The sequence below is a fragment of the Pseudophryne corroboree genome, chromosome 4 (genome assembly GCF_028390025.1).
Source record: "Pseudophryne corroboree isolate aPseCor3 chromosome 4, aPseCor3.hap2, whole genome shotgun sequence".
Lineage (NCBI taxonomy): Eukaryota > Metazoa > Chordata > Amphibia > Anura > Myobatrachidae > Pseudophryne > Pseudophryne corroboree.
Window position 1 is genome coordinate 420969742 of NC_086447.1, and position 25471 is coordinate 420995212.

General features: G+C 48.5%; 1 protein-coding gene across 3 annotated transcripts in view; it reads left to right on the plus strand.

Moving 5' to 3' along the window:
- Window positions 1-25471, plus strand: part of SENP6 (SUMO specific peptidase 6) — a 343996-nt gene that overhangs the window by 52570 nt on the left and 265955 nt on the right. For all 3 annotated transcript variants that reach the window (XM_063916838.1, XM_063916835.1, XM_063916837.1), the window contains exon 4: window positions 19345-19487. In XM_063916838.1, the coding sequence (XP_063772908.1) occupies window positions 19345-19487 (143 nt within the window). The remainder of the gene's footprint in view (window positions 1-19344; window positions 19488-25471) is intronic.

The window sequence follows — 25471 nt, forward strand, 5'->3', positions numbered from 1 at the left end:
CAGAGAGGGGGGGCACTTATTGGCGATATTTATAATATTTGAGCTGCTATAAAGGGAACACACTTATTAAGGTTGTCCCTATATATATATTTATAGCGCTTGGGTGTGTGCTGGCAAACTCTCCCTCTGTCTCCCCAAAGGGCTAGTGGGGTCCTGTCTTCTATCAGAGCATTCCCTGTGTGTCTGCTGTGTGTCGGTACGTGTGTGTCGACATGTATGAGGACGATGTTGGCGTGGAGGCGGAGCAATTGCCTGTAATGGTGATGTCACCCCCTAGGGAGTCGACACCAGAATGGATGGCTTTGTTTATGGAATTACGGGATAGTGTCAGCACGCTACAAAAGTCGGTTGACGACATGAGACAGCCGGCAAACCAGTTAGTACCTGTCCAGGCGTCTCAGACACCGTCAGGGGCTGTAAAACGCCCTTTACCTCAGTCGGTCGACACAAACCCAGACACTGACACTGAATCCAGTGTCGACGGTGAAGAAACAAACGTATTTTCAAGTAGGGCCACACGTTATATGATCACTGCAATGAAGGAGGCTTTGCATATCTCTGATACTGCAAGTACCACAAAAAGGGGTATTATGTGGGGTGTGAAAAAACTACCGATAGTTTTTCCTGAATCAGAGGAACTGAATGAAGTGTGTGATGAAGCGTGGGTTACCCCAGATAGAAAACTGCTAATTTCAAAGAAGTTATTGGCATTATACCCTTTCCCGCCAGAGGTTAGGGCGCGCTGGGAAACACCTCCTAGGGTGGATAAGGCGCTCACACGCTTATCAAAGCAAGTGGCGTTACCGTCTCCTGATACGGCCGCCCTCAAGGATCCAGCTGATAGGAGGCTGGAGAATACATTAAAAAGTATATACACACATACGGGTGTTATACTGAGACCAGCAATCGCCTCAGCCTGGATGTGCAGTGCTGGCGTGGCTTGGTCGGAGTCACTGTCTGAAAATATTGATACCCTGGATAGGGACAGTATTTTACTGACTATAGAGCAGTTAAAGGATGCATTTCTTTATATGCGAGATGCACAGAGAGATATTTGCACTCTGGCATCAAGAGTAAGTGCGATGTCCATATCTGCCAGAAGAAGTTTATGGACGCGCCAGTGGTCAGGTGATGCGGATTCCAAACGACATATGGAAGTATTGCCGTATAAGGGGGAGGAATTATTTGGGGTCGGTCTATCGGATCTGGTGGCCACGGCAACGGCCGGAAAATCCACCTTTTTTTACCCCAGGTCACCTCCCAGCAGATCTGCTTTGCCAACGTCTCCCTCCGACAGGGCGACGGTATTGGAGGCCATTCACAAGCTGTATTCTCAGCAGGTGATAGTCAAGGTACCCCTCCTACAACAGGGACAGGGGTATTACTCCACGCTATTTGTGGTACCGAAGCCGGACGGCTCGGTAAGACCGATTCTAAATCTAAAATCTGTGAACCTGTACATACAAAAATTCAAGTTCAAGATGGAGTCACTCAGAGCAGTGATAGCGAATCTGGAAGAAGGGGATTTTATGGTGTCCTTGGACATCAAGGATGCTTACCTTCATGTTCCAATTTGTCCTTCACACCAAGGACCCCTGGATCCTGCAGGTAGTATCTCAGGGTTACAGGTTGGAATTCGAGAAGTCCCCTCCTCGCCGTTTCCTAAGGTACCTCAGGTTCGTGGTCCAAAACTGTCATTATCAGTTTCAGACGCTGCCGTTTGGATTGTCCACGGCACCCCGGGTCTTTACCAAGGTAATGGCCGAAATGATGATCCTTCTTCGAAGAGAAGGCGTCTTAATTATCCCTTACTTGGACGATCTCCTGATAAGGGCAAGATCCAGAGAACAGCTGGAGGTCGGAGTAGCACTAACCCAAGTAGTGCTCCAACAACACGGGTGGATTCTGAATTTTCCAAAATCCCAACTGATCCCGACGACACGTCTGTTGTTCCTAGGGATGATTCTGGACACTGTTCAGAAAAAGGTATTTCTTCCGGAGGAGAAAGCCAGGGAGTTATCCGATCTAGTCAGGAACCTCCTAAAACCAGGAAAAGTATCTGTGCATCAATGCACAAGAGTCCTGGGAAAAATGGTAGCTTCTTACGAAGCGATTCCATTCGGCAGATTCCATGCACGAACTTTTCAGTGGGATCTGCTGGACAAATGGTCCGGATCGCATCTGCAGATGCATCAGCGGATAAAATTGTCCACAAGGACAAGAGTGTCTCTGCTATGGTGGTTGCAGAGTGCTCATCTGTTGGGGGCCGCAGATTCGGCATACAGAACTGGGTCCTAGTGACCACGGATGCCAGCCTGAGAGGCTGGGGAGCGGTCACACAGGGAAGAAACTTCCAGGGCGTGTGGTCAAGCCTGGAGACGTCTCTTCACATAAATATACTGGAGCTAAGAGCAATCTACAATGCTCTAAGCCTGGCAAAACCTCTGCTTCAGGGTCAGCCGGTGTTGATTCAGTCGGACAACATCACGGCAGTCGCCCACGTAAACAGACAGGGCGGCACAAGAAGCAGGAGGGCAATGGCAGAAGCTGCAAGGATTCTCCGCTGGGCAGAAAATCATGTGTTAGCACTGTCAGCTGTGTTCATCCCGGGAGTGGACAACTGGGAAGCAGACTTCCTCAGCAGACACGATCTGCACCCGGGAGAGTGGGGACTTCATCCAGAAGTCTTCCACATGATTGTGGTCCATTGGGAAAGACCAATGGTGGACATGATGGCATCCCGCCTCAACAAAAAACTGGACAGGTATTGCGCCAGGTCAAGAGACCCTCAGGCAATAGCTGTAGACGCTCTGGTAACACCATGGGTGTACCAGTCAGTGTATGTGTTTCCTCCTCTGCCTCTCATACCAAAAGTACTGAGAATTATACGGCAAAGGGGAGTAAGAACGATACTCGTGGCTCCGGATTGGCCAAGAAGAACTTGGTACCCGGAACTTCAGGAGATGCTCACGGAAGATCCGTGGCCTCTACCTCTAAGACGGGACCTGCTTCAGCAGGGACCGTGTCTATTCCAAGACTTACCGCGGCTGCGTTTGACGGCATGGCGGTTGAACGCCGAATCCTAAGGGAAAAAGGCATTCCGGAAGAGGTCATCCCTACCCTGGTAAAAGCCAGGAAGGAGGTGACTGCACAACATTATCACCGCATTTGGAGAAAATATGTTGCGTGGTGTGAGGCCAGGAAGGCCCCGACGGAGGAATTTCAACTGGGTCGATTCCTACATTTCCTGCAAACAGGATTGTCTATGGGCCTCAAATTAGGGTCCATTAAGGTTCAAATTTCGGCCCTGTCGATTTTCTTCCAGAAAGAATTGGCTTCAGTTCCTGAAGTCCAGACTTTTGTAAAAGGAGTACTACATATACAGCCCCCGGTTGTGCCCCCAGTGGCACCGTGGGATCTTAATGTAGTTTTTGGATTTTCTCAAATCCCATTGGTTTGAGCCACTCAAATCGGTGGATTTGAAATATCTTACATGGAAAGTAACCATGCTACTGGCCCTGGCTTCAGCCAGGAGAGTGTCAGAATTGGCGGCTTTATCGTATAAAAGCCCATATCTGATTTTCCATTCGGACAAGGCAGAACTGCGGACGCGTCCTCACTTTCTGCCTAAGGTGGTTTCAGCGTTTCACCTGAACCAGCCTATTGTGGTGCCTGCGGCTACTAGCGATTTGGAGGATTCCAAGTTGCTGGACGTTGTCAGAGCATTGAAAATATATATTTCAAGGACGGCTGGAGTCAGAAAATCTGACTCGCTGTTTATACTGTATGCACCCAACAAGCTGGGTGCTCCTGCTTCTAAGCAGACGATTGCTCGTTGGATTTGTAGCACAATTCAACTTGCACATTCTGTGGCAGGCCTGCCACAGCCTAAATCTGTCAAGGCCCATTCCACAAGGAAGGTGGGCTCATCCTGGGCGGCTGCCCGAGGGGTCTCGGCATTACAACTCTGCCGAACAGCTACGTGGTCGGGGGAGAACACGTTTGTAAAATTCTACAAATTTGATACCCTGGCTAAAGAGGACCTGGAGTTCTCTCATTCGGTGCTGCAGAGTCATCCGCACTCTCCCGCCCGTTTGGGAGCTTTGGTATAATCCCCATGGTCCTGACGGAGTCCCAGCATCCACTAGGACGTCAGAGAAAATAAGATTTTACTTACCGATAAATCTATTTCTCGTAGTCCGTAGTGGATGCTGGGCGCCCATCCCAAGTGCGGATTGTCTGCAATACTTGTACATAGTTATTGTTACAAAAAAATCGGGTTGTTATTGTTGTGAGCCGTCTGTTCAGAGGCTCCTACGTTTGTCATACTGTTAACTGGGTTCAGATCACAAGTTGTACGGTGTGATTGGTGTGGCTGGTATGAGTCTTACCCGGGATTCAAAATCCTTCCTTATTGTGTACGCTCGTCCGGGCACAGTATCCTAACTGAGGCTTGGAGGAGGGTCATAGGGGGAGGAGCCAGTACACACCACCTAGTGGTCAAACTTTTAAATTTTGTGCCCTGTCTCCTGCGGAGCCGCTATTCCCCATGGTCCTGACGGAGTCCCAGCATCCACTACGGACTACGAGAAATAGATTTATCGGTAAGTAAAATCTTATTTTCTGCTTGCACCCTCCTGAGGTAGAAGCAGATGCCCACGTTAAGTTGGCACTCGCAACCTGACGATTGCACCCTGCCCTGCACTAAGCCCTGGAGCTGCAGCGTAACTCTGCTAGCCTTAGCCCATGAGCTAAATCCCTGTGCAAAAATTTAATGGCCCCCATAGAGACCTAATCATGTAAATTGTCATGGAAAACCAAAATAGAAGAAATAAAATCTGCATTTGAGGCATTTCTGATATTCTTTTTATTTTAGTGCATTTATTTTTTTCTTTTAATTTCACTTGTATTAAGATTATATCGTCAGTTTTACACTCCAGTTTGTAATTTTTGTCCCCCAACTTCACAATAGTTGTCTGTATTTTTTCTTTCTCTGACGTCCTAGTGGATGCTGGGAACTCCGTAAGGACCATGGGGAATAGCGGCTCCGCAGGAGACTGGGCACAAAAGTAAAGCTTTAGGACTACCTGGTGTGCACTGGCTCCTCCCCCTATGACCCTCCTCCAAGCCTCAGTTAGATTTTTGTGCCCGGCCGAGAAGGGTGCACACTAGGGGCTCTCCTGAGCTTCTTAGTGAAAGTTTAGTTTTAGGTTTTTTATTTTCAGTGAGACCTGCTGGCAACAGGCTCACTGCATCGAGGGACTAAGGGGAGAAGAAGCGAACTCACCTGCTTGCAGAGTGGATTGGGCTTCTTAGGCTACTGGACACCATTAGCTCCAGAGGGACCGAACACAGGCCCAGCCTCGGAGTCCGGTCCCAGAGCCACGCCGCCGGCCCCCTTACAGAGCCAGAAGCAAGAAGAGGTCCGGAAAATCGGCGGCAGAAGACATCCTGTCTTCACCAAGGTAGCGCACAGCACTGCAGCTGTGCGCCATTGCTCCTCAGCACACTTCACACTTCGGTCACTGAGGGTGCAGGGCGCTAGGGGGGGGCGCCCTGAGCAGCAATAAAAACACCTTGGCTGGCGAAAATACATCACATATAGCCCCCAGGGCTATATGGATGAATTTTACCCCTGCCAGATTCCACATAAAAGCGGGAGAAAAGGCCGCCGAGAAGGGGGCGGAGCCTATCTCCTCAGCACACAGGCGCCATTTTCCCTCACAGCTCCGCTGGAAGGACGTCTCCCTGACTCTCCCCTGCAGTCCTGCACTACAGAAACAGGGTAAAAAAGAGAGGGGGACACTAATTGGCATAATATTAACAATATAGCAGCTATAAGGAGGAAAAACACTTATATAAGGTTATTCCTGTATATATATATATATATATATATATATATATATATATATATATATATATATAGCGCTCTGGTGTGTGCTGGCATACTCTCCCTCTGTCTCCCCAAAGGGCTAGTGGGGTCCTGTCCTCTGTCAGAGCATTCCCTGTGTGTGTGCTGTGTGTCGGTACGTTGTGTCGACATGTATGAGGAGGAAAATGATGTGGAGGCGGAGCAATTGCCTATAATAGAGATGTCACCCCCTAGGGAGTCGACACCTGAGTGGATGAGCTTATGGAAGGAATTACGTGACAGTGTCAGCTCTTTGCAAAAGACAGTTGACGACATGAGACAGCCGGCTACTCAGCTTGTGCCTGTCCAGGCGTCTCAAAAGCCATCAGGGGCTCTAAAACGCCCGTTACCTCAGATGGTAGATACAGACGTCGACACGGATACTGACTCCAGTGTCGACGGGGAAGAGACAAACGTGACTTCCAATAGGGCCACACGTTACATGATTGAGGCAATGAAAAATGTTTTACATATTTCTGATAATACCAGTACAACTAAAAAGGGTATTATGTTCGGTGAGAAAAAACTACCTGTAGTTTTTCCTGAATCTGAGGAATTAAATGAGGTGTGTGATGAAGCGTGGGTTTCCCCTGATAAAAAACTGATAATTTCTAAAAAATTATTGGCATTATATCCTTTCCCGCCAGAGATTAGGGCACGTTGGGAAACACCCCCTAGGGTGGATAAAGCACTCACACGCTTATCAAAACAGGTGGCTCTACCCTCTCCTGAGACGGCCGCCCTTAAGGATCCTGCTGATAGAAAGCAGGAGGGTATCCTAAAATGTATTTACACACATACTGGTGTTATACTGCGACCAGCAATCGCCTCAGCCTGGATGTGCAGTGCTGGGTTGGCTTGGTCGGATTCCCTGACTGAAAATATTGATACCCTAGACAGGGACAGTATATTACTGACTATAGAGCATTTAAAAGATGCATTTCTATATATGCGTGATGCACAGCGGGATATTTGCACTCTGGCATCAAGAGTAAGTGCGCTGTCCATTTCTGCCAGAAGAGGGTTATGGACGCGACAGTGGTCAGGTGATGCGGATTCCAAACGGCATATGGAAGTATTGCCTTATAAAGGGGAGGAGTTATTTGGGGTAGGTCTTTCAGACCTGGTGGCAACGGCTGGGAAATCCACATTTTTACCCCAGGTCGCCTCTCAACATAAGAAGACGCCGTATTATCAGACGCAGTCCTTTCGTCCCCATAAGGGCAAGCGAGCGAAAGGCTCCTCATTTCTGCCCCGGGGCAGAGGAAGGGGAAAAAGGCTGCAACAGACAGCCAATTCCCAGGAGCAGAAGCCCTCTCCCGCTTCTGCCAAGCCCTCAGCATGACGCTGGGGCTTTACAAGCGGACTTAGGCACGGTGGGGGCACATCTCAAGAATTTCAGCGCGCAGTGGGCTCACTCGCAAGTAGACCCCTGGGTCCTTCAGGTGGTATCTCAGGGGTACAAATTGGAATTCGAGACCTCTCCCCCTCGCCGTTTCCTAAAGTCTGCTTTACCGACGTCTCCCTCCGACAGGGAGGCGGTATTGGAGGCCATTCACAAGCTGTATTCTCAGCAGGTGATAATCAAGGTACCCCTCCTGCAACAGGGCAAGGGGTATTATTCAACGCTGTTTGTGGTACCGAAGCCGGACGGCTCGGTGAGACCTATTTTAAATCTGAAATCCTTGAACACTTACATACAAAGGTTCAAGTTCAAGATGGAGTCACTCAGAGCAGTGATCGCGAACCTGGAAGAAGGGGACTATATGGTGTCTCTGGACATCAAGGATGCTTACCTCCATGTCCCAATTTACCCTTCTCACCAAGGGTACCTCAGGTTTGTGGTACAGAACTGTCACTATCAGTTTCAGACGCTGCCGTTTGGATTGTCCACGGCACCCCGGGTCTTTACCAAGGTAATGGCCGAAATGATGATACTTCTTCGAAGAAAAGGCGTCTTAATTATCCCTTACTTGGACGATCTCCTGATAAGGGCAAGATCCAAGGAACTGTTAGTAGTCGGAGTAGCACTATCTCAAGTAGTGTTACGGCAGCACGGGTGGATTCTAAATATCCCAAAATCACAGCTGATTCCGACGACACGTCTGCTGTTCCTAGGGATGATTCTGGACACAGTCCAGAAAAAGGTGTTTCTCCCGGAGGAGAAAGCCAGGGAGTTATCCGAGTTAGTACAGAACTTTACCTAGAGGGTAAACAAGAACTCTCCTATATGGGGCACACAGTTGGTATTAGTCATTGTGTGCTATGCCATTGGATCAGTAATAGGGAGAGAAAGAGAGAGAGTAGAAATGAGAAAAAAGTAAAGATTGGAAAAAATACTCCTAAAATTTAACTTTTATTAGATCAATAATTAAAATGGTTTAGAGATTTAATTCTCATTATCTAAAAAGGCGAAATATAGACACACCACATACAATACAACATGTAACAAGTAATAAAAAAGGGTACAGGTTTTGGTATTACTCAATCGGGCCTAGGCCCTCCCAATTGATTGAGGATAAACTAAACGTTGCAGGACCCTGTTAGAAATTAAGTCGAGACCTTATAAGGCATTTTTCTGGGTTCTGCTGCCTCGTATGTGCTATTGCATTGTATACGTAGTTGAGAGACCCTTACTTGTGCCAGTCTCTAGAGTCATAGACAGTGCCAGAGCTTTAATGGAGAGTGTCTCATTCACTTCTACTTTTGGTTGATGACCATAGGGTCAGTGCAGCCAATGAGAAAGCTACTGACACTTAACCAGCTCTGGTGTTGTAAGGAGTGCTGATTATATATAGGCAAGACTATATCGCACACTTCGTGGTTCTGCTGCCATGCATGTGCTCAAACATTATATGCATGGTGAGAGACCATTACTGATGCTAGTCTATAGAAACATAGATACAGCCTATCAGTATGCACTGTGTCCCATTCACCTTAGAAACAGGCTGATGATACTGAGATCAGTGCAGCCGGTTCGCGGGTTACTGACACTCTGCTGCTGAAGTGTTGAAATTATAGAGACAAAAAGATGTTACATTGTCACATATTACATGTTAATATCAGATATCAGCATTTGTTATTATTTGCTGAGCAGATGATACTCTCTCAGCACCTGTCGCTGTTCAGAGATATATATTTTCAGACACTATTATTTCAATTATGGCTTCTGTATCCTATCGGCCTATATATTTTTTCTAATATACGTCTTAGATATGTAACACAAGTTAGTATATATATGTGTGTATACAGAAAAATAGCCAGTTAATCTGGCAATAATTTTGAATATTACTCTAAATATACAGAGTGCATCCAAAACATAACACCCCTGTCTTCATAAGTCATCACTCCAAGATTTATGCTATTATGTTTTAAACAACAGGGTCATCATGAAAATTGCAAAGGTATAATAAAGTTTATCTTTTTTAATCTAGTGAAGCATTTATGTACAGCCTGAAATGGTCTCACATTTGTAGCAACAGATATCTTGATGAGCAATTGTATGTTACATCAGCCTTACAAATAATCATATGCTGTTTGTTGCAGTAGTGGACCTGTAAAATAATTTAACCAGGCGGCTTCACAGAAAAAAAGTTATCCGAGTTAGTCAGAAACCTCCTGAAACCAGACCGGGTCTCAGTGCATCAATGCACAAGGGTCCTGGGAAAAATGGTGGCTTCCTACGAAGCGATTCCATTCGGCAGATTCCACGCAAGAACATTTCAGTGGGATCTGCTGGACAAATGGTCCGGATCGCATCTTCACATGCATCAGCGGATAACCCTGTCCCCAAGGACAAGGGTGTCTCTCCTTGGTGGTTGCAGAGTGCTCATCTTCTAGAGGGCCGCAGATTCAGCATTCAGGACTGGGTCCTGGTGACCACGGATGCCAGCCTGAGAGGCTGGGGAGCAGTCACACAGGGAAGAAATTTCCAGGGCTTGTGGTCAAGCCTGGAAACGTCACTTCACATAAATATCCTGGAACTAAGGGCCATTTACAATGCTCTAAGCCAAGCAAGACCTCTGCTTCAGGGTCAGCCGGTGTTGATCCAGTCAGACAACTTCACGGCAGTCGCCCACGTAAACAGACAGGGCGGCACAAGAAGCAGGAGGGCAATGTCAGAAGCTGCAAGGATTCTTCGCTGGGCGGAAAATCATGTGATAGCACTGTCAGCAGTGTTCATTCCGGGAGTGGACAACTGGGAAGCAGACTTCCTCAGCAGACACGACCTCCACCCGGGAGAGTGGGGACTTCATCCAGAAGTCTTCCACATGATTGTAAACCACCGTTGGGAAAAACCAAAGGTGGACATGATGGCGTCCCGCCTCAACAAAAAACTAGACAGGTATTGCGCCAGGTCAAGGGACCCTCAGGCAATAGCGGTGGACGCTCTGGTAACACCGTGGGTGTACCAGTCAGTGTGTGTGTTCCCTCCTCTGCCTCTCATACCCAAGGTACTGAGAATTATAAGACGGAGAGGAGTAAGAACTATACTCGTGGCTCCGGATTGGCCAAGAAGGACTTGGTACCCGGAACTTCAAGAGATGCTCACAGAGGACCCATGGCCTCTACCTCTAAGAAGGGACCTGCTCCAGCAGGGACCCTGTCTGTTCCAAGACTTACCGCGGCTGCGTTTGACGGCATGGCGGTTGAACGCCGCATCTGAAGGAAAAAGGCATTCCGGATGAAGTCATCCCTACCCTGATCAAAGCCAGGAAGGATGTAACCGCACAGCATTATCACCGTATTTGGCGTAAATATGTTGCGTGGTGCGAGGCCAGGAAGGCCCCTACAGAGGAATTTCAACTGGGTCGTTTCCTGCATTTCCTGCAAACAGGACTGTCTATGGGCCTAAAATTAGAGTCCATTAAGGTTCAAATTTCGGCCCTGTCGATTTTCTTCCAGAAAGAACTGGCTTCAGTTCCTGAAGTTCAGACGTTTGTCAAGGGGGTACTGCATATACAGCCTCCTTTTGTGCCTCCAGTGGCACCCTGGGATCTCATTGTGGTTTTGGGGTTCCTAAAATCACATTGGTTTGAACCACTTACCACTGTGGACTTAAAATATCTCACATGGAAAGTGGTAATGCTGTTGGCCCTGGCTTCAGCCAGGCGCGTGTCAGAATTGGCGGCTTTGTCCTATAAAAGCCCTTACCTGATTTTTCATACGGATAGGGCAGAATTGAGGACTCGTCCTCAGTTTCTCCCTAAGGTGGTTTCAGCGTTTCACCTGAACCAGCCTATTGTGGTACCTGCGGCTACTAGGGACTTGGAGGACTCCAAGTTACTGGACGTAATCAGGGCCCTGAAAATATATGTTTCCAGGACGGCTGGAGTCAGAAAATCTGACTCGCTGTTTATACTGTATGCACCCAACAAGCTGGGTGCTCCTGCTTCTAAGCAGACTATTGCTCGTTGGATTTGTAGTACAATTCAGCTTGCACAGGCCTGCCGCAGCCAAAATCTGTAAAAGCCCATTCCACAAGGAAGGTGGGCTCATCTTGGGCGGCTGCCCGAGGGGTCTCGGCGTTACAACTTTGCCGAGCAGCTACTTGGTCAGGGGCAAACACGTTTGCAAAATTCTACAGATTTGATACCCTGGCTGAGGAGGACCCGGAGTTCTCTCTTTCGGAGCTGCAGAGTCATCCGCACTCTCCCGCCCGTTTGGGAGCTTTGGTATAATCCCCATGGTCCTTACGGAGTTCCCAGCATCCACTAGGACGTCAGAGAAAATAAGAATTTACTCACCGGTAATTCTATTTCTCGTAGTCCGTAGTGGATGCTGGGCGCCCATCCCAAGTGCGTATTATCTGCAATACTTGTACATAGTTACTGTTAACTAATCGGGTTATTGTTGTAGTGAGCCATCCTTAGAGAGGCTCCTTTGTTATCATACTGTTAACTGGGTTCAGATCATAAGTTGTACGGTGTGATTGGTGTGGCTGGTATGAGTCTTACCCGGGATTCATAAATCCTTCCTTATTGTGTACGCTCGTCCGGGCACAGTATCCTGACTGAGGCTTGGAGGAGGGTCATAGGGGGAGGAGCCAGTGCACACCAGGTAGTCCTAAAGCTTTACTTTTGTGCCCAGTCTCCTGCGGAGCCGCTATTCCCCATGGTCCTTACGGAGTTCCCAGCATCCACTACGGACTACGAGAAATAGAATTACCGGTGAGTAAATTCTTATTTTCTTTCACATCTATGTTTGCTAATCTTGTTTAGTAGAGAAGGCACCAAATCTGCATTTGTAATTTGTAGTCATCGGACTCTGAGTCACATTTGTGAGGTTGTTTTTTTTATGTTATGTTTTTATGTTATGGTTTAAAAATATCTACTCTACTCTGATACTTGTTTTCACAGCATGTGTAATATTACAATGTCTTGCAGTTCTTTAGTTTAAGATTTTTATTTATTTCTCTAACGTCCTAGTGGATGCTGGGGACTCCGTAAGGACCATGGGGAATAGACGGGCTCCGCAGGAGACTGGGCACTCTAAGAAAGAATTAGATCTACTGGTGTGCACTGGCTCCTCCCTCTATGCCCCTCCTCCAGACCTCAGTTAGAATCTGTGCCCGGCCAGAGCTGGGTGCTTTTAGTGAGCTCTCCTGAGCTTGCTAAGAAGAAAGTATTTTAGTTAGGTTTTTTATTTTCATAGAGCTTCTGCTGGCAACAGACTCTCTGCGACGAGGGACTGAGGGGAGAGAAGCAAACCTACTAACTGCGGCTAGGTTGCGCTTCTTAGGCTACTGGACACCATTAGCTCCAGAGGGTTCAAACACAGGATCTTAACCTTGGTCGTCCGTTCCCGGAGCCGCGCCGCCGTCCCCCTCGCAGAGCCAGAAGACAGAAGCCGGCGGAAGCAAGAAGACATCGAAATCGGCGGCAGAAGACTCCTGTCTTCACATGAGGTAGCGCACAGCACTGCAGCTGTGCGCCATTGCGCCCACACTACCCACACACTCCGGTCACTGTAGGGTGCAGGGCGCAGGGGGGGGCGCCCTGGGCAGCAATTAGGATACCTCTTGGCAAAAAGACACACATATACAGCTGGGCACTGTATATATGTACGAGCCCCCGCCATTTTATTTACACAGACCCGGGACAGAAGCCCGCCGCTGAGGGGGCGGGGCCTTCTTCCTCAGCACTAACCGGCGCCATTTTCTCTCCACAGCTCCGCTGAGAGGAAGCTCCCCAGGCTCTCCCCTGCAGTATCGAGGTAGAAAAAGGGTAAAAAGAGAGGGGGGGCACATAAATTTAGGCGCAAATTATCATAAACAGCAGCTACTGGGTAAACACTAAGTTACTGTGTAATCCCTGGGTTATATAGCGCTGGGGTGTGTGCTGGCATACTCTCTCTCTGTCTCCCCAAAAGGCCTTGTGGGGTCCTGTCCTCAATTAGAGCATTCCCTGTGTGTGTGCGGTGTGTCGGTACGTTTGTGTCGACATGTTTGATGAGGGCGGTTACGTGGAGGCAGAACAAGTGCAAGTGAATGTGGGGTCACCGCCGATGGCGCCGACACCTGATTGGATGGATATGTGGAAGGTGTTAAATGATAACGTAAGCTCCTTGCATAAAAGGTTGGATAATCAGTCAGGGTCTCAACCCATGTCTGATTTTACAGCTCAGGGGCCGTCAGGGTCTCAAAAGCGCCCACTATCCCAGTTGGTTGACACAGATGTCGACACGGATTCTGACTCCAGTGTCGATGACGATGATGCAAAGTTGCAGCCTAAAATGACTAAAGCCATCCGATACATGATTATAGCAATGAAGGATGTATTGCACATATAGGAGGAAAACCCTGTCCCTGACAAGAGGGTTTATATGTTTGGGGAGAAAAAGCAAGAAGTGACTTTTCCCCCTTCACATGAATTTAATGAGTTATGTGAAAAAGCGTGGGATTCCCCTGATAGGAAAGTACTGGTTTCCAAAAGATTACTTATGGCGTATCCTTTCCTGCCAACGGATAGGTTACGCTGGGAATCCTCCCCTAGGGTAGACAAAGCGTTGACACGCTTATCTAAGAAGGTGGCCCTGCCGTCACAGGATACGGCCGCCCTTAAGGATCCTGCGGATAGGAAGCAGGAAGGTATCCTGAAGTCTGTTTATACACATTCTGGTACTCTTCTGAGGCCAGCAATTGCTTCGGCCTGGATGTGTAGTGCTGTAGCAGCATGGACAGATACTCTGTCTGAGGAGATAGATACCCTGGACAGGGAGATTATGTTATTGACCCTAGGGCATATCAAAGACGCTGTCCTATATATGCGGGATGCCCAGAGGGACATTTGCCTGCTGGGCTCTAGAATAAACGCAATGTCGATTTCTGCCAGAAGGGTCCTATGGACTCGGCAATGGACAGGTGTTGCCGACTCTAAAAAACACATGGAGGTGTTACCTTATAAGGGTGAGGAATTGTTTGGGGACGGTCTCTCGGACTTAGTTTCCACAGCTACGGCTGGGAAGTCAAATTTCTTGCCATATATTCCCTCACAGCCAAAGAAAGCACCGTATTACCAAATGCAGTCCTTTCGTTCACAAAAAAGCAAGAAAGTCAGAGGTGCATCCTTTCTTGCCAGAGGCAGGGGTAGAGGAAAAAAGCTGCACCATGCAGCTAGTTCCCAGGAACAAAAGTCCTTCCCGGCTTCCACTAAATCCACCGCATGACGCTGGGGCTCCACAGCCGGAGCCAGGAGCGGTGGGGGCGCGTCTCCGAAATTTCAGCCACCAGTGGGTTCGCTCACGGGTGGATCCTTGGGCTATACAAATTGTGTCTCAGGGATACAAGCTGGAATTCGAGGTGACGCCCCCTCACCGTTACCTAAAATCGGCCTTGCCAGCTTCCCCCATGGAAAGGGAGGTAGTGTTGGCAGCAATTCACAAGCTATATCTCCAGCAGGTGGTAGTGAAGGTTCCCCTCCTTCAACAGGGAAGGGGTTACTATTCCACTATGTTTGTGGTACCGAAACCGGACGGTTCGGTCAGACCCATTTTGAATTTAAAATCCCTGAACATTTATCTGAAGAAATTCAAGTTCAAGATGGAATCGCTCAGAGCGGTCATTGCAAGCCTGGAGGAAGGGGATTTTATGGTGTCTCTGGACATCAAGGATGCGTACTTGCATGTCCCCATTTATCCACCTCATCAGGAGTACCTCAGGTTTGTGGTACAGGACTGTCATTACCAATTCCAGACGTTGCCGTTTCGCCTGTCCACGGCACCGAGAATATTTACCAAGGTGATGGCGGAAATGATGGTGCTCCTTCGGAAGCAAGGGGTTACAATTATCCCATACTTGGACGATCTCCTCATAAAGGCGAGGTCCAGGGAGCGGTTGCTGATCAGCGTAGCACACTCTCAGGAGGTGTTGCGACAGCACGGCTGGATTCTGAATATTCCAAAGTCGCAGCTGATTCCTACGACGCGTCTGCCCTTCCTGGGCATGATTCTGGACACAAGCCAGAAAAAGGTGTTTCTCCCGGAGAAAAAGGCTCAGGAGCTCGTGACTCTGGTCAGAGACCTCCTAAAACCAAAACAGGTGTCGGTGCATCACTGCACGCGAGTCCTGGGAAAGATGGTGGCGTCATACGAAGCCATTCCCTTCGGCAGGTTCCATGCGAGGATCTTTCAGTGGGATCTGTTGGACAAGTGGTCCGGATCGCATCTTCAGATGCATCGGCTGATCACCCTGTCCCACAGGGCCAGGGTGTCTCTTCTGTGGTGGCTGCAAAGTGCTCACCTCCTCGAGGGCCGCAGGTTCGGCATACAGGACTGGGTCCTAGTGACCACGGATGCAAGCCTCCGAGGATGGGGGGCAGTCACTCAGGGAAGAAACTTCCAGGGGCTGTGGTCAAGTCAGGAGACTTGTCTGCACATCAATATCCTGGAACTAAGAGCCGTATACAACGCCCTGAGTCAAGCAGAGCCTCTGCTTCGAAACCAACCAGTGCTGATTCAGTCAGACAACATCACTGCAGTGGCCCATGTAAACCGCCAGGGCGGCACAAGAAGCAGGGTGGCAATGGCAGAAGCCACCAGGATTCTTAGTTGGGCGGAGAATCACGTACTAACACTGTCAACAGTGTTCATTCCGGGAGTGGACAACTGGGAAGCAGACTTCCTCAGCAGGCACGACCTCCACCCGGGAGAGTGGGGACTTCATCAAGAAGTCTTCACGCAGATTGCAAATCGATTGGAACTGCCACAGGTGGACATGATGGCGTCCCGTCTCAACAAAAAGCTAAAAAGATATTGCGCCAGGTCAAGAGACCCTCAGGCGATAGCTGTGGACGCACTCGTAACACCGTGGGTGTTCCAGTCGGTCTATGTGTTTCCTCCTCTTCCTCTCATACCAAAGGTGCTGAGAATTGTGAGAAAAAGAGGAGTGAGAACAATACTCATTGTTCCGGATTGGCCAAGAAGGACTTGGTACCCGGAATTGCAAGAAATGCTCACAGAGGACCCATGGCCTCTGCCTCTCAGACAGGACCTGTTGCAATAAGGGCCCTGTCTGTTCAAAGACTTACCACGGCTGCGTTTGACGGCATGGCGGTTGAACGCCGGATCCTAGCAGAAAAAGGCATTCCGGATGAGGTTATTCCTACGCTAATAAAGGCTAGGAAGGACGTGACGGCTAAACATTATCACCGTATATGGCGAAAATATGTTGCTTGGTGTGAGGCCAGGAAGGCCCCTACATAGGAATTCCAGCTGGGCCGTTTCCTTCACTTCCTACAGTCGGGAGTGACTATGGGCTTAAAATTGGGGTCCATTAAGGTCCAGATTTCAGCCCTATCCATTTTCTTTCAAAAGGAACTGGCTTCTCTTCCTTAAGTTCAGATGTAAAGGGAGTGCTGCATATTCAGCCCCCTTTTGTGCCACCAGTGGCACCTTGGGATCTTAACGTGGTGTCGAGTTTCCTGAAATCTCACTGGTTTGAGCCACTTAAGACCGTGTAGCTAAAGTATCTCACGTGGAAAGTGGTCATGCTATTGGCCTTAGCTTCGGCTAGGCGTGTGTCAGAATTGGCGGCTTTGTCATGTAAAAGCCCCTATCTGGTTTTCCATATGGACAGGGCAGAATTACGGACTCGTCCGCAATTTCTGCCGAAGGTGGTGTCATCTTTTCATTTGAACCAACCTATTGTGGTGCCTGCGGCTACTCGGGACTTGGAAGACTCCAAGTTGCTTGATGTAGTCTGGGCTTTGAAGATTTATTTAGCCAGGACGGCTGGAGTCAGGAAAACTGACTCGCTGTTTATCCTGTATGCATCCAACAAGCTGGGTGCTCCTGCTTCAAAGCAGACTATTGCTCGCTGGATCTGTAACACGGTTCAGCAGGCTCATTCTGCGGCTGGTTTGCCGCATCCAAAATCAGTGAAAGCCCATTCCACAAGGAAAGTGGGTTGTCCTTGGGCGGCTGCCCGAGGGGTCTCGGCATTACAACTTTGCCGAACAACTACTTGGTCGGGTTCAAACACCTTTGCAAAGTTCTATAAGTTTGATACCCTGGCTGAGGAGGACCTTGTGTTTGCCCATTCGGTGCTGCAGAGTCATTCGCACTCTCCCGCCCGTTTGGGAGCTTTGGTATAATCCCCATGGTCCTTACGGAGTCCCCAGCATCCACTAGGACGTTAGAGAAAATAAGATTTTACTCACCGGTAAATCTATTTCTCGTAGTCCGTAGTGGATGCTGGGTGCCCGTCCCAAGTGCGGACTTTCTGCAATACGTGTATATAGTAATTGCTTAATAAAAGGGTTATGTTATGTTGGCATCTGTTGTTTGATGCTCTGTTGTTGTTCATACTGTTGACTGGGTAAGTTTATCACGAGTTATACGGTGTGATTGGTGTGGCTGGTATGAGTCTTACCCTGGATTCCAAAATCCTTTCCTTATAATGTCAGCTCTTCCGGACACAGTTTCCTTAACTAAGGTCTGGAGGAGGGGCATAGAGGGAGGAGCCAGTGCACACCAGGTAGTACCAAATCTTTCTTTAGAGTGCCCAGTCTCCTGCGGAGCCCGTCTATTGCCCATGGTCCTTACGGAGTCCCCAGCATCCACTACGGACTACGAGAAATAGATTTGCCGGTGAGTAAAATCTTATTTATTGTTCGGACTATTTTAAAGCTAGGGAACACCAAGATGCTGAAATACTTGTCTTTGTAGTTGGGTCCAACAGTATTAGATTCATTTTGTTTCTTTTTTTTTTTTTTTTTATCTGTGACTAGTATTCTTTTCTGTACAGTAATGTGAATGGATAACTTTCATTGCACCATAAAGCAGGCTTGCATAAGGTGTGTACTACAGTGTTTTGCATGGCCAATACTACAATAATGTGATTGTGCACCTGCGCACTGAGTGTTTTTGTTGCCTAAATGACAAGCTGCTGCACAATTATAGTTGACCACACTATATTATAGAGTACACAAACAGGATATTTGTGCTGCGCTCAGCCTGGTGTATTATCGTTGTTCTGTTGTGTAACGATTGAGAAAATGCATCAATAGAAGTAAAAGTGTAAAGAATAGTAGAAGACAAAATGTAGAAGGAAAAATAATATAGGAGAGGGGGAACAGTGACAGTTTGTGTCACTTGAGTGCACTTGAATTGGCTAATCGTTTCCGAAACGGCACTTGTTCTTGTGGACCCATCAAGTGATGTAAATGAAAGAATGAATAGATAAATGTAAATTGATGGTAAATAGTAGTAAGTGCATGAATAAATGTCAATTCACGGTAATACGTCGTCCAAGCAATGGCATGCTTCAGAAAGATTTGTATGCGTATAAATAATGTTTAGAAATAATATATCCAAAGCAGGGAGAGCAGGATTTTTTGATCGTGGTAACAAGTGTGAGTGGCGGAGTCCCGCTCACTCACTATGGTAGTTCAATGTCCATTCGGTACCTGAGTGATGTCTGTAGTTCCAGCGGTGCCGGACCAGTGGGATCCTCTCCTCTCCTGGTTGCTTTCGTGCTCCGGACTTGCTGTTCACCCCGTCCGCTCTGCCGTGCCGGGGACACGGAAACCGGGCGGGGGACAGCCGCAGCCTGGGGAGGAGATATAGCTGGGTCCAGCTTGATTTGCCTTTCCCCGCAGCACCCGCTTCGCTACGGAGACTTACCTAGCAGCGTTCTACGGAGGGTTGGTGCATTTCTCCTCGGTTGTTGTTACCGCTCACTTAGCCTAGGGATTGTCCGTGCACGGAACTTGATAAGAGTGTCTCTGTGTCTGTTTCTCCTCCAACACGTTTCAACCTGTAACGGTTTTCTTCTGGGAGTTGTGAATACTGCAATAGAATTATTCTTTATGAATTTTACAAAGTGCATTTTTTCACCCAAAACATTTGTGCCTGGCAAGTTACTTTTCTGTTTGTGTGTGCTATCATTATGTCTTTTTCATATATTTATATATATTTTTTTTTTTTTTCTTCAGTCCAAACTACTTACACCTGGATCTGGCAAAGCTGCGGGGCACATCCTTAAAATATCTGAGAGAAGAGTCAAAGCAGCACAGTTGAGACCTGTTAGGGGCAATGCAACTGGACTAAACATGTTGGGAGCCAGCAAGAAACTGGGGTAAAGATTGTTAAATCTGTATATTTTATTTATTAGGACTTCAAATATTTACCCTATACATAGTGCATTTACACTTCTTTCTGTCTATGGGGTATATGCAATTAGCGGCGAATCGCAGCAATTTTTCGCCCGTTTTTTAATTCGACACAATTCGACCGTCGAATTCCGGCAAGTGGGTGCCGAAATTTACCATATTCAATAAAAAAACGGATTTGACAGTCCCGCTGTCGAAAAACGGCCGATTTGACGGATTTTGATCCGATTTTTTAAAAACTGGGAAAAACGGGAAAAAACCCAAAAAAAAATTGCGTGGTGTCCCCCCTCCAAAGCATAACCAGCCTCGGGCTCTTCGAGCCGGTCCTGGTTCTAAAAATCCGAGGAAAAAACTGACAGGGGATCCCCCGTATTTTTAAAACCAGCACCGGGCTCTGCGCCTGGTGCAAAAAATACGGGGGACAAAGAGTAGGGGTCCCCCATATTTTTTACACCAGCATCGGGCTCCACTAGCTGGACAGATAATGCCACAGCCGGGGGTTACTTTTATACAGCGCATGCGGCCGTGGCATTAAATATCCAACTAGTCACCCCTGGCCGGGGTACCCTGGGGGAGTGGGGACCCCTTCAACCAAGGGGTCCCCCCCCCCAGCCACCCAAGGGCCAGGGGTGAAGCCCGAGACTGTCCCCCCCCCCCCCCCCCCCCCCCATCCAAGGACTGCGGATGGGGGGCTGATAGCCTTGAGAAATTTGAAAGAATATTGTTTTTTTCCAGTAGTACTACAAGTCCCAGCAAGCCTCCCCCGCAAGCTGGTACGTGGAGAACCACAAGTACCAGCATGCGGGTGAAAAACGGGCCCGCTGGTATTTGTAGTTCTACTGGAAAAAAATACCCAAATAAAAACAGGAGACACACACCGTGAAAGTAAAACTTTATTTCATACATGCCGACACATACATACTTACCTATGTTGACCTGCCGACTGCCACGCCCCCCTCGTCACTGAAGAATCCGGGGTACCTGTGAAAAAAATTATACTCGCCTCAATCCAGTGTCCGGATCTTTTAAAATAATCCTCGTACTTGGCAAAAAAAAAACTGGACACCTGAACCAAACGGACTGAAAGGGGTCCCATGTTTACACATGGGACCCCTTTCCCCGAATGCAGAGACCCTCCCGTGACTGCTGTCACAGAAAGGTCTCTTCAGCCAATCAGCGAGCGCAACGTCCTGGCACTCTGCTGATTGGCTGTATGCGCGTCTGAGCTGTCAGACAGCGCATCGCAAAGCCTCTCCATTATATTCAATGGTGGGAACTTTGCGTCAGCGGTGAGGTCACCCGCGGTCAGCGGCTGACCGCGGGTAACCCCACCGCTACCCGCAAAGTTCCCACCATTGAAACTAATGGAGGGAGCTGTGCGATGCGCTGTCTGACAGCAGACGCGCATACAGCCAGTCAGGTGAGTGCCACGAAGTAGCGCTTCCTGATTGGCTGAAGGGACCTTCTGTGACAGCAGTCACGTGGGGTCCCGGCATTCGTGGAAAGGGGTCCCATGTGTAAACATGGGACCCCTTTCAGTCCGTTTGGTCCGGGTGTTCGTTTTGTTGTTTTGCCAAGTACGAGGATTATAATCTGGACACTGGATTGAGGTGAGTATAATTTTATTCACAGGTACACGTGGATTCTACTTGGACAAGTGGACAGAGGTCGGCGTGTGAACATAGGTAAGTATGTGTGTGTCGACATGTGTGTAATAAAGTTTTACTATCACGGTATGCGTGTCCTGTTTTTATTTGGGTATTTCTCTGACGTCCTAGTGGATGCTGGGACTCCGTAAGGACCATGGGGAATAGCGGCTCCGCAGGAGACAGGGCACAAGAATAAAAGCTTTAGGATCAGGTGGTGTGCACTGGCTCCTCCCCCTATGACCCTCCTCCAAGCCTCAGTTAGATTTTTGTGCCCAAACGAGAAGGGTGCAGGCTAGGTGGCTCTCCTGAGCTGCTTAGAATAAAAGTGTATTTTAGGTTTTTTATTTTCAGTGAGTCCTGCTGGCAACAGGCTCACTGCATCGTGGGACTAAGGGGAGAAGAAACGGACTCACCTGCGTGCAGAGTGGATTGGGTTTCTTAGGCTACTGGACATTAGCTCCAGAGGGACGATCACAGGTTCAGCCTGGATGGGTCCCGGAGCCGCGCCGCCGGCCCCCTTACAGAGCCAGAAGAGCGAAGAGGTCCGGTGAAATCGGCGGCAGAAGACGATCCTGTCTTCAGACTAAGGTAGCGCACAGCACCGCAGCTGTGCGCCATTGCTCTCAGCACACTTCACACTCCGGTCACTGAGGGGGCAGGGCGCTGGGGGGGAGCGCCCTGAGACGCAATATAACAGATAATACCTTAGGTTGGCAAAAGAATACATCACATATAGCTCTTGGGCTATATGGATGTATTTTAACCCCTGCCATTTTTACAGAAAAGAGCGGGAGATAAGGACGTCGTTAAGGGGCGGAGCCTATCTCCTCAGCACACAAGCGCCATTTTCCCTCACAGCTCCGCTGGAAGGACGGCTCCCTGACTCTCCCCTGCAGACTTGCTACAGAATCAGGGTAAAAAAGAGAAGGGGGGGCACTATTGGCAGCTAAAAATTATATAAACAGCAGCTATAAGGGAATAACACTTATATAAGGTTATTCCTGTATATATATATATATATATATATATATATATATATATATATATATAGCGCTTGGTGTGTGCTGGCAGACTCTCCCTCTGTCTCTCCAAAGGGCTTGTGGGGTCCTGTCCTCTATCAGAGCATTCCCGGTGTGTGTGCTGTGTGTCGGTACGTGTGTGTCGACATGTATGAGGAGGAAAATGATGTGGAGGCGGAGCAATTGCCTGGGTTAGTGATGTCACCCCCTAGGGAGTCGACACCTGACTGGATGATCGTATTTAAAGAATTAAGTGATAATGTCAGCACTTTGCAAAGAACGGTTGATGACATGAGACAGCCGGCAAATCAATTAGTGCCTGTCCAGGCGTCTCAGACACCGTCAGGGGCCCTAAAACGCCCGTTACCTCAGTGGGTCGACACAGACCCAGACACAGATACTGAGTCTAGTGTCGACGGTGAGGAGACAAACGTAATGTCCAGTAGGGCCACACGTTACATGATCACGGCAATGAAGGAGGCATTGAACATTTCTGACACTACAAGTACCACAAAGAAGGGTATTATGTGGGGTGTGAAAAAACTACCAATAGTTTTCCCTGAGTCAGATGAGTTAAATGAGGTGTGTGATAAAGCGTGGGTTTCCCCCGACAAAAAACTGCTAATTTCTAAAAAATTATTGGCACTATATCCTTTCCCGTCAGAGGTTAGGACGCGTTGGGAAACACCCCCTAGGGTAGATAAGGCGCTCACACGTTTATCTAAACAAGTAGCGTTACCGTCTCCTGATACGGCCACCCTCAAAGAACCAGCAGATAGAAGGCTGGAAAATATTCTTAAAAGTATATACACACATACTGGTGTTATACTGCGACCAGCAATCGCTTCAGCCTGGATGTGCAGTGCTGGAGTCGCGTGGTCGGATTCCCTGACTGAAAATATTGATACCCTGGATAGGGACAATATACTGTTAACTATAGAGCATTTGAAGGATGCATTACTATATATGCGTGATGCACAGAGGGATATTTGCACCCTGGCATCAAGAGTAAGTGCTATGTCCATTTCTGCCAGAAGAGCGTTATGGACGCGACAGTGGTCAGGCGATGCGGATTCCAAACGACATATGGAAGTATTGCCGTATAAAGGGGAGGAGTTATTTGGGGCTGGTCTATCGGACCTGGTGGCCACGGCAACGGCTGGAAAATCCACCTTTTTACCCCAGGTCACTTCACATCAGCAGAAAAAGACACCGTCTTTTCAAACTCAGTCCTTTCGTTCCCATAAGTACAAGCGAGCTAAAGGCCATTCCTTCCTGCCCCGGGGCAGAGGAAGGGGAAAAAGACTGCACCATGCAGCCGCTTCCCAGGAGCAGAAGCCCTCCCCTGCTTCTGCCAAGTCTTCAGCATGACGCTGGGGCTTTACAAGCAGACTCAGACATGGTGGGGGCCCGTCTCAAGAATTTCAACGCGCAGTGGGCTCACTCGCAAGTGGACCCCTGGATTCTACAGGTAGTATCGCAGGGGTACAAACTGGAATTCGAGGCGTTTCCCCCTCGCCGGTTCCTGAAGTCTGCTCTACCAAAGTCTCCCTCCGACAGGGAGGCAGTTTTGGAAGCCATTCACAAGCTGTATTCCCAGCAGGTGATAATCAAGGTACCCCTCCTACAACAGGGAAAGGGGTATTATTCCACGCTGTTTGTGGTACCGAAGCCGGACGGCTCGGTGAGACCAATTTTAAATCTGAAATCCTTGAACACTTACATAAAGAGGTTCAAATTCAAGATGGAATCACTCAGAGCGGTGATAGCAAACCTGGAAGAAGGGGACTATATGGTGTCTCTGGACATCAAGGATGCTTATCTCCACGTCCCAATCTACCCGTCTCACCAAGGGTACCTCAGGTTTGTAGTACAAGACTGTCATTATCAGTTTCAGACGCTGCCGTTTGGGTTGTCCACGGCACCTCGGGTCTTTACCAAGGTAATGGCCGAAATGATGATTCTTCTTCGAAGAAAAGGCATCTTAATTATCCCTTACTTGGACGATCTCCTGATAAGGGCAAGGTCCAGGGAACAGTTAGAAGTCGGAGTAGCACTATCTCAGGTAGTGTTACGTCAGCACGGGTGGATCCTAAATATTCCAAAATCGCAGCTGATTCCAACGACACGTCTACTGTTCCTAGGAATGATTCTGGACACAGTCCAGAAAAAGGTGTTTCTCCCGGAGGAGAAGGCCAGGGAGTTATCCGAGCTAGTCAGGAACCTCCTAAAACCAGGCCAGGTGTCAGTGCATCAGTGCACGAGGGTCCTGGGAAAAATGGTGGCTTCTTACGAAGCGATTCCATTCGGAAGATTCCATGCAAGAACTTTTCAGTGGGATCTACTGGACAAATGGTCCGGATCGCATCTTCAGATGCATCAGCGGATAACCCTGTCGCCAAGGACAAGGGTGTCTCTTCTGTGGTGGCTGCAGAGTGCTCATCTACTAGAGGGCCGCAGATTTGGCATTCAGGATTGGATCCTGGTGACCACGGATGCAAGCCTGAGAGGCTGGGGAGCAGTCGCACAGGGAAGAAATTTCCAGGGCTTGTGGTCAAGCATGGAAGCATCTCTTCATATAAACATTCTGGAACTAAGGGCCATTTACAATGCCCTAAGTCAAGCGAAACCCCTGCTTCAGGGTCAGGCGGTATTGATCCAATCGGACAACATCACGTCAGTCGCCCACGTAAACAGACAGGGCGGCACGAGAAGCAGGAGGGCAATGGCAGAAGCTGCAAGGATTCTTCGCTGGGCGGAAAATCATGTGATAGCACTGTCAGCAGTGTTCATTCCGGGAGTGGACAACTGGGAAGCAGACTTCCTCAGCAGACACGACCTCCACCCGGGAGAGTGGGGACTTCACCCAGAAGTCTTCCACCTGATAGTAAACCGTTGGGAAGAACCAAAGGTGGACATGATAGCGTCCCGTCTAAACAAAAAACTAGACAGATATTGCGCCAGGTCAAGGGAAAAAGGCATTCCAGATGAAGTCATCCCTACCCTTGTCAAGGCCAGGAAGGACGTAACCGCAAAACATTATCACCGCATTTGGCGAAAATATGTTGCGTGGTGTGAGGCCAAGAAGGCCCCTACAGAGGAATTTCAACTGGGTCGTTTCCTCCATTTCCTGCAAACAGGACTATCTATGGGCCTAAAATTAGGGTCCATTAAGGTTCAAATTTCGGCCCTGTCGATTTTCTTCCAGAAAGAACTGGCTTCAATGCCTGAAGTTTAGACATTTGTAAAAGGGGTATTGCATATACAGCCTCCTTTTGTGCC